The 13429-nt window shown below is 38.1% G+C and overlaps 1 protein-coding gene across 1 annotated transcript in view; it reads right to left on the bottom strand.

Moving 5' to 3' along the window:
* PLEKHA5 (pleckstrin homology domain containing A5) overlaps positions 1 to 13429 on the bottom strand; it is a 186652-nt gene that overhangs the window by 66699 nt on the left and 106524 nt on the right. Inside the window, exons 4-7 of the mRNA XM_040967551.1 lie at positions 8690 to 8773; positions 7871 to 7991; positions 4908 to 5012; positions 2391 to 2463 (exon numbers count right to left, since the gene is read on the bottom strand). Of these exons, the coding sequence (XP_040823485.1) occupies positions 2391 to 2463; positions 4908 to 5012; positions 7871 to 7991; positions 8690 to 8773 (383 nt within the window). The remainder of the gene's footprint in view (positions 1 to 2390; positions 2464 to 4907; positions 5013 to 7870; positions 7992 to 8689; positions 8774 to 13429) is intronic.

The raw sequence follows: 13429 nt of genomic DNA, 5'->3' as shown, positions 1-13429 counted from the left end.
CACATATTTATATACCTAGAAGCTAGAATGTGATATTTATGTAAAATTTAACATTTCATAATAATAAAGAAAAATCTGTAGATGAGTTAAAAAAAATTTTTTTTTAATTGGAAAGGTAGATTTACAGAGAGAAGGAAAGACAGTGAGAAAGATCTTCTGCTGGTTCACTCCCCAAGTGGCCACAGTGGCAGGAGCCGAGCTGATCCAAACCAGGAACCAGGAACTTCCCCCAGGACTCCCCATGCGGGTGTAGGGTCCCAAGGCTTTGGCCCGACTTCTGCTTTCTCAGGCCACAAGCAGGGGGCTGGATGGGAAGCAGAGCATCTGTCTCTGTGTATATGGGATCCCGGTGGGTGAAAGGTGAGGATTTAGCCACTAGGCTATCATGCCAGACCCAGTTGATTTTCTACGATATTAAATGACCAGGTTAGGCTGGCCCTGTGGCATAAGGGAATTAGGCCACTGCCTGCAATAACAGATCCCACATGGAGGAGTCAGTTCAAGATCGGGCTGCTTCACTTCCGATCCAGCTCCTTGTGAATACTTGCAGGAAAGCAGCAGCGAACGGACTGGGAACTTGAATTCCTGCACCAACGTAGGAGATCTGGGCGGAGTTCTTGACCTTCTCCACGCGTCAGCCCTGACCATCACAGCCATTTAGGGAGTGAATCGACAGATATGAAAGTTCTATCTTTGCCTCTGCTTATCACTATGCCTTTTAAGTAAATGATCTAAATCTGAAAAACTGATGGAAACTAGAATTAAGAGACAGATTTGTAAAAGCAATGATGAGCAACAACAAACTAGAAGGAATTTAGTTTCCTTCTTGAATGTAAAGACATTCTGATATTAGAAATGGTAAAAATTTCTTGTTTTAAGTTAAAATTGTATGGTCTATATAAATATACTGGAAAAGAATGGAAAGTAAAAATTACAAGTTAGGGATAATGATTTCTGAGATACAACTTCAAATCTTCTAAAAGACTGGGAAAACTTTAAGGGAAAATTGTAGTTTACATTTGGCACTTAACTCCAGATAAATGCCACAATTACAGCCTAAACAATATCTCTGTGGCAAAAGGAAATTTTATAGGTTCGGTTAATTCTGACTCAGCAACTTCTCAACCACAGTTAGCAGGGGAATAAAAAGATGAAAACATTTCTGGTAAATCCAAATTTAAAGGTTTGTGTGCATTGCATTGCTTCAACAGATGACCACAGAAGCTGTTGTGCCACGCTTGTGTAATCACAAGCAAAACTAAAAGTACTTGTCAGTTCTAAAACTCTCTGTGGTATCCTGTATGTTGCACTGCTGAAGGAAAATCACAGATAACGAATTCCTATGGGTCGATAATCCAGACCTTTCACAAGAGAAACACCTTCCTCCCTCCCTTTATCCCGACTTCTTCCTTCCTCCGTTCCTCCCTTCCTCTCTTTCAACATTTATTTCCTTTTCCAATAGCAGCCAGGCCACAGCCAGGGGCCAGAACACCATCCTGGTCTCTCACATGGGTGGCAGGTGCCCAGGCCACTTTGAAACACCTCTTGTTGCTTTGCCAGGCACCTTAGCAAGGAGGTGGATCAGAAGCGGGTGTGCAGGATTTGAACTGGTGTTCCAACACAGGAAGCTAGTGCTGCATCAGTTCAGCATGCCGTGCCACAGTGTAGGCCCCCGGTGGGCTCCTGACCAAACCCGGAAGGAGGCGAGTACGAGACACTATCCAGACTTGTGATCTGTTATACAGCAGAAGCAGATTTCACACAACTCCACTCAGGGATGTCTTTGCTAACAGGTGTCAACAGGTGTCTGGAACTTTCCTTACAACTTTGCTAATCTGTAGTTCAATAATCAGAAAAAAATGGAGTTTATAATAAGCACAAGGAAGGCAAAGACTCAATTTCATACCTAAAACTACAACTGTACCTTCTCCCTAGCACACTCCCAGCCTGGGAGGCACTCCTATCATAACATTCTCCAACGGCTAAAGGAAGCACGTTTCTCTGTAATATTTCTCTGTCTGATTCTCTAAATCCTTTTGCTGGGGAGCAGAATGGAACATTGTAGGAACCCACAAATTTGACAACCCTGACTTGTGAAAAGGGCCACACCAAACTGAGGATTTCAATTAGACAGTAAGCTTCAGGATGACCTGACAGCACAAACATTCATTGAGTCTTTCTTCACTCAAAACAAATTAAAGTACTGAATCTGGACTAAATCCCTGATTTACTAGTGTGAAGCACTGTATGATCCTCCTACATATCAAAGTGACACAGAATGGTATGTCGGCAAAGGAAGATCTTCTCAGGTAGCACAAGCTGGAAAGTGTTTTTCTTAAGCAAAAAGAAAAAAAAAAAAGTCCCCTACTTAACACTGATGGTAAACTCACCTCTATAATAAAAGAGGCAAAGATCAGACAGCACAAACCAGCGTTTCTTCCACAGCTTCATGCCAGTACTGTCCTGCATGAAACCAGCATATTTAGGATAGCTTTCATTTTAGGCAATTAAACCCCACTTTTGTCATATTTACTTAAAACAAACTTTCAAAGCAATTCACTTGATACACAAAGTATCTACAAAAACTCACTGAAAAAAGAGAATCATAAGCTTAGTTTATTTTAGCACATAAACACCTAAGATCCAGGCAAAGATTTCATAATATGCTCTTGCCACGAACTTTTTGGAAGACCTGTCACCCCACTGATACGTATAATGTAACTAAAGCATCAAACCAAATTTTAGGGCACTACGTTTCAGTTAGAGAAAACTACTGCACAGTAAGGTGATTACAACAAATGTAGAACATACTCTGAATAGAGATATGCTTAACCTGATTTGAACATTACACACTATATATGTATCTGAACATCACATGGTATTCCTTAAGTGCTCAGAGTTTGTAGGTGTCAACTGGAAAACAAACAAACAACAACAACAACAAAAACCCTGAGAGTGAGTTTTCCAGGGACTTGTAATCAGAAATTCACTCTTCTGCATTCCTGTCTCATCTTTAATGGAAGACGAACGTATGAAGTGGATTTAATGTGAAGTAAAAGGATGTGAATAAGGCAGCTATTTCATAAGAATAAAATCTATAAACAGCTTTTCCTCTTCATAAGGTCTATGGTCTGGGCTTGCTTGGCCCATTGGCTGAATAACAGGGAGTTCTTGACTGTGATTTATAAGTAATTTAGCTATAGAATATCAGGCTCAAGAAAAATTACAAGCATAATTATTTACCACATGCAGTATGGCAAAACATCAAGAGAAAATTAAATACAGATATCAACAACAAAAAAAGTAAGCAATAGACTGGTTTGTATGTGCATTAATATTTCTAATTTATTGCTAGTTGCAACAACAGCTAACAGTGACTTTTGAACTACATAAATGAATACAAGTACATCTCCGGAAGTCAAAGATCTAAGTTAAAATTAAAAGCTATTGCAACTATGGAATAAAAAATTAAAATTAAAAAAAAAAAAGAACCAACACTAAACATTTTCCATTTCTCAATTATCTATCTATCTATCTATCTATCTATCTATCTATCTATCTATCTATCAATGTAGATAAGGAGCCTTGAAAGCAAATATTTTAAGAGATATGACACATAACGGGCAACACTTCTTTACCATTAAACGAATCATGAGCTCAACACGATGAGGAACTGTTTTCAATAAGGAGTGCCATATCATCTGTCAGGCTCAATGCTGCACCTAACTACTTGAACATAACAGTCCTTGTTAAACTAAATGAACAAACATCTGTAAGCTTGGATAACTTTAACTGTCTAATGATCAAAATGCAGTCAAATATCTGTAACAATTAAAACTTAGCAATAAACTTAAATACCCAATTAACTCAGTGAGAAACTTGCAAAATCAATTTGCTTGACTGATTTTCTATTTCCTGGATTTTAAGATGGTCTAGATACCAACTGATTTTCAAAGAATTTTTTTTTTCTAATGATTACTGCCTAGCAAATTCACTATGAGTTTTAGTGAATAAAAACCGTCTGATCATCTGAAAATGATTAGCAATATTTAATAGACCAGCAACACCAATTAACTAACTTGTTGTGTATCATTATAAACAATCAAGATGGCCTAAGGCCTTGGGTGTTGAACCTGTTATCTCAATTACCTGCAAGTGCACTTCTATTTGAAACAAAGTGGCAAATCAGTATGCAAAGAACTGATACTAAGAAATAAAATGATGTTCAAGTCCAAGGTGACAGGTGCCTAAGTCCTCCCCAAGTTTTCCAAATAATACAACATAAACCTCAGTATGTCCAGGTGTCTGAGAGCGAACTTATCTGAGCAAGTCGCTACAAAAGAACGAATAAAGAAAAACTACTAAGGAAAAAAAGCATGAAATTTTAAGGAGGAAAGAATGATCTGAATATAGAAGTATAGAAGCCAAAGTTAGGTTTTAAAAAAAATCGGAAAAAAAAAAATGTCAAATCGTCCTCGGTTTTCTCTGTAATAAAGGAAGGGAAGTATATAATTGTACATTTCTCTAATGATTGTTATTTCAACAGAAAAATGAATGATATCCTTATATTTATTTCAGTCTTGACATTTAAAAACTATTCCAGCCCGGATAATTTTAGGATGCTATTCCTTTCTGACAGCATACATTAATTTTAATACCTATATTTAATTTCACCCACATCCGCACGGCATATATTTAAATTTAAATCTAGAAATACCTATAACCCACAGGCAAAAGAGTCTCTGATATTTGCATCTTTTATGTTCCCTTTGATATTTTGGGGGGGAATAAACAGTTCCAAAAAGTGTGGTGACTGACTGCAGTCCCTTCTCCATTTATATAATTGTCTTAGGAACATTCACCCCCAAAGGTCCATTCCGATTCTACCGAACAAGAAGAAAGCATACCTGTTTATAAAGCCAGCCGCGTCTGACCACAGGTGCGTTAGGGTTCCTTTTAATTGAATTTGACCTCTTTCCAAAATTATGAACTTTTTTTGAGGCCCGTGATGTCTAAATAGGAATAAAGCACGATAGGAAATGTGGTATTAACAACCAGAGAGTTGAACTTTTTCTTTCAATCTTTACTCTTTTAATCTAATTTCAGATTTCTCTGAGATTTGCAGGGTTTAAAATCCTGATAAATGTAAGTTATTTTCATTCTTCCCTTGTTGTTTTAGTTTTTTCAAGAGTAAGAATTCTGCATAAAGAGGTTGCCTCCCCCATATATTATGAAAGGGTGAAAATTTTACAATCTCTCCTTTAAGTTTGAAAATACAACTTTTAAAGACACACTAGGCAGCAATATTGCATCCTACCTGCTATATAAAGCAACTGGGCTGGTCGAGGAAAAATTGACACATTTTTAGAAAATAAACTAAAGCAGTGAACATCCTGCGCCATTATCTGGGTTTGATGGCGTTGTTTCAATCACAGAAAAGTTAAAAAGATGAGAAATATTCAGATGTAAGTTATAAACAAACATATCACATCAAGTCAAAACAAGACAAGAAGGAGCCACTTCCTGTCAAACAATGTTCTCATCTTTGCAGACAACTCTGAACTTGAATGATACCAGACAGATGGCGTGGGCTCCGGAAAGTACACACTGGAATATATAATCTTCAAAAACAGCCGTGTTCAGCATGTACACGGGCAGCAGTAACCGACAACCAGTGAAACTGCACGTGGTCCTCTTTGTAAATTAAAAAGTAAGTAACAACAAGTGAGCTGCAACTTCTCAGCTCACCTGTCCTCTCTGGGAATCCAGCACCCTTTGTTACAATTCTGTTTGGTGAGGCTTTTATTAGTCCACAGTAGAAGTTTTATTGATAACACATTTCCTAAAGCATGCTAATTTGCTTTCAAATGTAATATTACAGTACAATATAAAACTCGATGGAACACAGAGATACACACATCCTGGCCTGTCTGGCTAACGGGGCTGCTGGCGCGCTGTGTGTCCTATACAGCCAGGGACACACTGACACAGGGCGGAGGCGGCGGCATCTCTGTCTCCTCAGGCCGCTGGCGATGCCCATGTTCCACCCCGCTCTGCTGAGTCACTCAACACTCTTGCCAGTGAAACGTTCTATGCTGGCTTCTTGACCCCTACAAATCTGACAGTGCCTTTTCCTGATTTTAATGAGCATTTTTGCATATTATAAACGAGATGGTGCACCACTGCTATGTTTAAGGGTAAATTCTATTTTCTTTTGTGGAAACTAATAGACATAAAATTTGCCCATTTTAAACTGTCAGTCTGTTTCTTATTGTTGAAAAGCGGTTCTTTAATTATAAGAGAATTATCTTTGTTATGATTAAGTTTCAGATATTCCATATGATAATAACTATAGGTGGTTGAATTTTTCACTATTTCATCTTATCTGGATTCAAGCTTATTGTTTTTTTTTTAATCTCCTGTATTGTTTTAGTCAGTTCTTTTGAGGATCTCCAAAACAGATCCATCTGGAAAGTATCTGGCATAAACTGTGTGGCCCTGGTCCAGACACAGTCCTTTCCAGACACTGGCCTGCTGGCTTCCAACCCATTTATCATTTCTGAAGATTTTAATTAAAGTCTGCTAATGAGGCATTAGGCTCAGTTATCCTATTGGCTTTTTCATATTTAGAAATTTCCTTTCACAATTTGAAAATTTATATTTCCTTGCAAGAGCCTACACAATTTTATTTTAAACACCATAAGGCACTTTTTATCTAGAATTTCTTTATCACAAATATAATTTGATTAATGATTACAATTGTTTTACTTCTACAAAATATAAAATCTATACATTTTATAACTACCACATTTAAAAATTTATTTATTTGGAAAGGCATTTATACAAGAAAGGAGGAGAGACAGAGAGGAAGATCTTCTGTCCGCTAATTCACTCTGCAAGTGGCTACAACGGCTGGAGCTGAATCAACCCGAAGCCAGGAGCCAGGAGCTGCTCCCGTGTGGGTGCAGGATCCTAAGGCTCTGGGCTGTCCTCGATTGCTTCCCCAGGCCATAAGCAGGGAGCTGGATGGGAAGTGGGGCTACTGGGATTAGAACCAGTGTCCATATGGGATCTCGGTGCATTCAAGGTAAGGACTTTAGCCACTACACTATCACTTCAGGCCCTGAGTAATTATTTTAAAAGATAGACAAAATGAGTCAGTGTTGTGGTGTAACAGGTTCAGACACCACCTGCAGTGCCACCATCCCATGTACTCTACCGCATTTATCTTCCTTTTAAAACTTAAGTTGAGAGCCCAACGTGGTAACCTAGTGGCTGAAGTCCTCACCTTGCACGTGCCAGGATCCCATATGGGAACCTGTTCTAAACCTGCATCCAGCTCCCTGCTTGTGGCCTGGGAAAGCAGTGGAAGACATCCAAAGCCTTGGGACCCTGCACCTATGTGGGAGACCCAGAAGAGGTTCTTGACTCCTGGCTTTGGATCAGCGAAGCTCCAGCCGTTACGGCCACTTGGGGAATGTATCATCGAACGGAAGATCTTCCTCTCTGTCTCTTCTCTCTCTGTGTATCTGCCTTTTCAATAAAAATCAATAAATATATATAACTTTAAAAAGTTTATTCAAAAAAGTAATCACTTTCTCACAAAACTCCAATTATTTATAAAATTATTCAAATCTGAAACCAGTCTTTAAAAAGCTATCAAATTTTAAAAAGTCATCAAATTATAATTATACCATGTTATATTGTTAGCTGGTGCTTTTATATAAAATACTTCCAATATAGTTAAAAAATCATTTAATGATAACAGCAAAAATTGATATTGTATAATTGATTCTAATTTCAGGATGAAGAACGCTAATGCATTTTGACTTTTGTGTATCAATGATTACCAATAAGCAAAATAACTCACCCTGCCTACAGGGCTCATTGGATGGACTGCATAATCGGAAGTCATGCTATAGTTGGAAGCTTCATTTATCATACTTATCGGTCGTTCCTTCTTTTCTTCAGCCGTCATGGTTGCAACAGCCCTAAAAATAAGACATATCAAAATGCCAGAATGTAAGGCACATTGCTGCAGAGCTGGTGTCCTACATTTTTAAGACAGTTGGATACTGTTGACTCTAGAGTAATAGTTAATAATTAAATCTACTTTAAATGTCATTAAAACTTTTCCTAAGCCTAGCATAAATTAAAATTCATGCTTGTTTTAATAGGCATTACTACAGATATTCTTCTTGGTCATCTAACCAGAAAATTGAAAATGAATCACAAAAGTTAATATTAAAAACAACAGCACAGATATCAATAACAGTATCTGTGAACAGCTGAGCTTCTCACACGTTTCATTTGCTGCTTATAAAAACCCTGGGAAATGGCAATTAACATGATCCCAAATGTAAAAATGAGAAGACTGAGCTCAAATTAGTTTTCATAATCTTATCAAAGTTTACAGATTCTCTGACTGCATCCTGGGCTTTTCAGTTTACTTCCTAAGTTTGAACCTTTGTAAAGAAACAAACAAACAAAAAAAGATTCTGAAATTATATGCCATCTTAAAGTTGTGTTTCACTCTCAAACACAGTGAGCAGCTGGTATTCTTTACACTTGACTGCAAACGCCCATGCAAGAAAGCTGTTCAACTGCGCTGGTTTTATGAGACACAGATGAGAGCGGTCCCAGTGTTAACCCCAACCCAAAGACCAGCATTACAAGAGTCTTCACTTACTGTTCATTCACTACAAAAATGCAATTGTCCTGCGATGGCTGTCCTGTGACTGGATGCTTGCAGGTCACTTTCCGTTCATTGTGACTGAAAGAAGAGAAAAAGAATATGTAGTTCTTTTACCACAACTGTCTTTTGAATATTTGGGTAGCAAAAAAATGCCCATTTTTTCAAAATAAAATTCTAACACAGTTACTGAGCAAAGGAGATGAAATTGTCAAGCTGAGCCCTTCTTGGGATGACCTACAGCTTTTCTTTTCAGTATTTTATAAGCAAAAGTTAAGATGACCAGGCTCAAATACACTGTATTTTGCATCATGGATGAAGACTTGCTGTCAAATTCATAAACTGAGGAAAAAACTTACGCAGATCCCCACACATGAAATAAATTCTTAAAAGCCACTGGAAGAACAATAATTGATGTCTCTGTTTCATAATACAATGTTTATATCAGTAATGTAACAGGATTGATTTTTGTACACTTGAAGCTGCTATGCAGCAAGATGGAATCTGCTGCAGAAAAACGGGGGTAAGTCGATGAAATGCAGAAACAGAAATAAAGCAAAATCTACTTGTTGTGCTTACTCAAAAAACAACGTTCTGAATTAAAGTGTGACTCATTTTTTGTATGAAAGAACTTTGAAAAATATTGTTCTTTCTAGAATGTTAAATTGATTGTTCTTTTTGAATGTCAAAATTAGATTTCCTACTGTTTTTGTGAAACGAGAAAAAAAAAAACCCATTTATATTGAAGCCAAAAAACACTAGGCAACTGAAATAATGTGATATACATTGATATATTAAATAATATATATTTAAACTTGTTAACATTTTTCCATCAGATCAAAAAGTATGAAGCAACTTCTAGGAGTTACTCTTCAAAGATTATGAAACCACTGTGCTTTGTGAAACGTCTAAACACAACTGCAAAGTTTTGGTAAGCTTTACATAATTATTTTTCTAATTCCTAACTTTAATGATCAGATTTTTATTGTTAATTCAATATTCTGAAATTACATTCATGAAACAAAATGAAAGTTGTGTAAAAGGTATAGGTTTTTCAAAAATATTTCAGATGTTGTAATCCTAGAATGATCAGTAGGATTCAGCATACTGTTACTGTTTAAATTGCTCCATCAAGGAAACCTAGAGCACTACTGGATTACTAGATAGATTCAACAGGTGTGACATCGCTGAGTGGAGGGACATGTGGTGTCACATAGAAAGCATGAAGGTGGCCTTCTTACCCAGGTATTAAATACATATGTACAACAGCACAAACTCAAGATGTCAGCCATGGGATGTGAATGATAGAACAATACAATTGGTAACAGAACATTTGTGATCAATATGGCCTCTGGAGGTAAGTGGAGAAAATAAAGTCCTTATGCATAATGAAAACCCCACATGTGTCAATCCTGAAATTTCCATACTAAGGGGTATGGGGCAAGGTCATCTGTGACAAGGATTAGACGTCTTAATGCAATAGAGGATATGCTCTTTTAAAGCCTCTTCTGGCAAAACACATTAAAAAAAAAAAAATCAGCTGAAAGATAGAGCAGAAATACACACTTTTTTTCCCCCTAAAAATCAATATTGAATCGATCACTGGAGACTTGGTAAAAGAATGGTAACATTAGATGTTACATAAAGAGCATCAGAATACACACGGGTTAACTAGTTTCAATGGCTTACGGAACAGCTTATGGAATTATAGCCTGCAACAATTCGGGATGCATTTCAAGACAGAAAAAACTGAAGTTTCCAAATACACAGAAAATGAAAATTATGCAATATTTACAAGGAATCAAATTATTGTACTGTACCCACAATTACATAAAAATATTATGTCAATTAAAAAAACCCAATATTGCAAAAAGAAAAATGGTCTATTGCATTAACTCCTTATGCTGTGTGTTGTGTGTGTGTTTGCTTGAGAGGAATAATCCAAATATTTTTGAAGGTATAAATTATGACAACGGGACTTTTGGGGTCACAGTGTTAGGGTACTGCTGTGACCGACTCTAAAGTAAATGGATTTGAGAACCTATTATGTAAGGATGCAGGGCAATACACAAATTTAAATAATACATGGATAAAAAGAAACCTAAACATTGTTTTTCTTCAAAGTGCATACTGTTTCAATTACATTGACATTTTTAGTGTTTTCATTTTTCTAATGTATGACATATTCCATGCAATAGTCAAAGAAGAGGATGAAGTTCTTTACAATTCAAAACCCGAAGACTGGGATTTTACAGTTAATTATAATGGGGGAAAACCCTGTCACTTCTTGTAAAGCAGAAACTTTAAAAAGGTAGTGTATTCTACAATCATTTCAGCAAAAGTGAGTAAAATGTATGACAAACCAAAGCATCATTGAGGATCTTAATCATTGAAATGTGACAATTTCCGGCTACATGAAGCATCTGTCAACTCTGATTGCTGTCGTGTAAATGAATCGTGTGCAACTCTGTGTATTTTAAAATATTTTTCAAAGTTCAAAATCATTCCATATTATCATGTTAGCATGTACAGTGCATCATTTACAGGAATGCTGCATCCTGAAAGCTTCCAGTCAACGGTGGACCAGACATGTCCACTGTGATGGAGTTTAAGTGTCAGGAGACTGTCCAACTGTCCAGCTGTGGGGTCGTAGCACACATCATCATGCTTGTGGTACCTCTGCTCTACACCGTGAGTCACAAGTATATCACGTCAGAGAGCACTTCAAAAAAAATTCACAGAAAGCAAATTCAAAGCTAAGTTATGTACAAATCTTTGGAAATCCAGACATGTAACATTTGATACTGCTAATAAATGACTGCATCACTTACTAACGTATTTACTATATATTCTGTCATTATTGTGGTGTGTGCTCCTACTTATGGGGAAACACACACACACACACACACACACACACACACACACACACACACACACACACACACACAATGTCCAGGGGGAAACCTATGTGGTTCTGGCAGCAGAGTTCACATCTTCTGATGGCAGGAAGAGGCCGTGCTGGAGGATTGGCCTAGAGCACACAGCAGTGTCTGAGAACATGTTGAGTTGCACATCCTGTGATAAAACTGCCCAAGGATGCAGGCCTCAGAACCTGTCTCCAGCAACGTGGAGCTTGATGAGAAGGGTAAAGGGTAAGTGTGGCTTCCGAACAGTTCACTGAAATAAAAAAGGGGCACTCAGTGCCAATATAATGAAAGCAAAAGAGTCTTAAAGAGTCTTAGAAAAAAGTTCATGAAGAGTTAATAGACTCTTTTTAGTAGACAGTGGACACTGAGGAGGAGGTTTGGCCAAGTTGGGTCCTGACTGCTGTCCTTGGCATGGGAGACAGGATCCCCCCAAGAAAACCAGGGGCGATGATGATTTCTAGACCCCTCTTAAACTGCACTGTGGTTCATTGCCACATTCTTTACAAAGTGGGTGTTTACTTTTTTTTTTTTTAAAGATTTATTTATTGGGGCCCAGCGGCGTGGCCTAGCGGCTAAAGTCCTTGCCTTGAACACGCTGGGATCCCGTATGGGTGCCGGTTCTAATCCCGGCATCTCCACTTCCCATCCAGCTCTCTGCTTATGGCCTGGGAAAGTAGTCGAGGATGGTCCAAAACCTTTGAACCCTGCACCAACGTGGGAGACCTGGAATGAATTTCCTGGTTCCTGGCTTTGGATCAGTGCAGCACCAACCACTGCGGCCACTTGGGGAGTGAATCATCGGACGGAAGGTCTTCCTCTCTGTCCTCCTCTCTGCATATCTGATTTTAGAGAGGAAGATCTGCTCTTTCCCAGCCTGCACCCCCCCCCCCCCCCCCCCCGCCGCCGAGCAGCCAGTGTGTATGACGTCTCTGTGTTTGTCTGTCTAGATACATCAGAGGCAACTGCTCACAGCGGCACATGAGAACACAGGTTCTGGAATCAGAGTACAGAGGCGAACCTAGGAAAGCCACCTCATAAGTGTGCCTCAGCTCCTCAATTTGGGAACAGTAAGCTCGGATTGTTTGACTCTAAACCTTGTCCTCAGGGGACTTGGGTTCTAGCAGAGATGTTTACGAGGATTAAGGGAGTCAACAGCAAATCATGGGCTGGAACATAATAACCCTAATGAATGTTATTTGTCATTACTATGGACTACAGGTCTTTGCGTTTTGTGTCATCAATACTATCTTAATATTAGTCACATATTTAAACAGCTCAAATCAGCTTCTATCCACATAATTGTTTGGAAGTCGGATTATCCCTCAACTTAGGATTTACTGTAAAATTGTGATTGATTTTCTCACTCTCGTTAAATATGGCAGCTGTGAAGGTTAAAAAGTTAGAGAAGAAAAGCAATTTCATTATAAAAGTTTCAGAGAAAGATGCATGAGTCTTTACAGGACCAAAGGAATAGAAGAAAAGTTTTCTGAATAGTGAAAAATAATGTTTGTGTTTGTGTGTGTGTGTGTGTGTAAATTTAGGGCTAACAGGAACAGGCCATGTTCACAAGTGCAGCCTGAGGATGAGTAGATCAAGGTCTTTTAAAGACAAGACACGGAGAAACCGATACACATCAACACTGCTTGGTCCTCGGTGTTAGGTCTTCCCCACTGTTTCCACCAGAGACTGCATCATTTGCTACAGCCACAAGAGTGAATAAAAGATCAGCCACTTTAAAAGCAGAGGCAATTAGTATTTCATTCCATAATGATTTGGTTTTAAAGGATATGTCCTAAGATAATAGGGGAAG

This window comes from Ochotona curzoniae, unplaced genomic scaffold, assembly GCF_017591425.1.
Source record: "Ochotona curzoniae isolate NIBS_2020 unplaced genomic scaffold, NIBS_Ocur_1.0 contig_1482, whole genome shotgun sequence".
Taxonomy (NCBI): Eukaryota; Metazoa; Chordata; class Mammalia; order Lagomorpha; family Ochotonidae; genus Ochotona; species Ochotona curzoniae.
The sequence above is the reverse complement of the archived record's forward strand: the minus strand, read 5'-3'. Positions and strand labels throughout refer to the sequence as shown.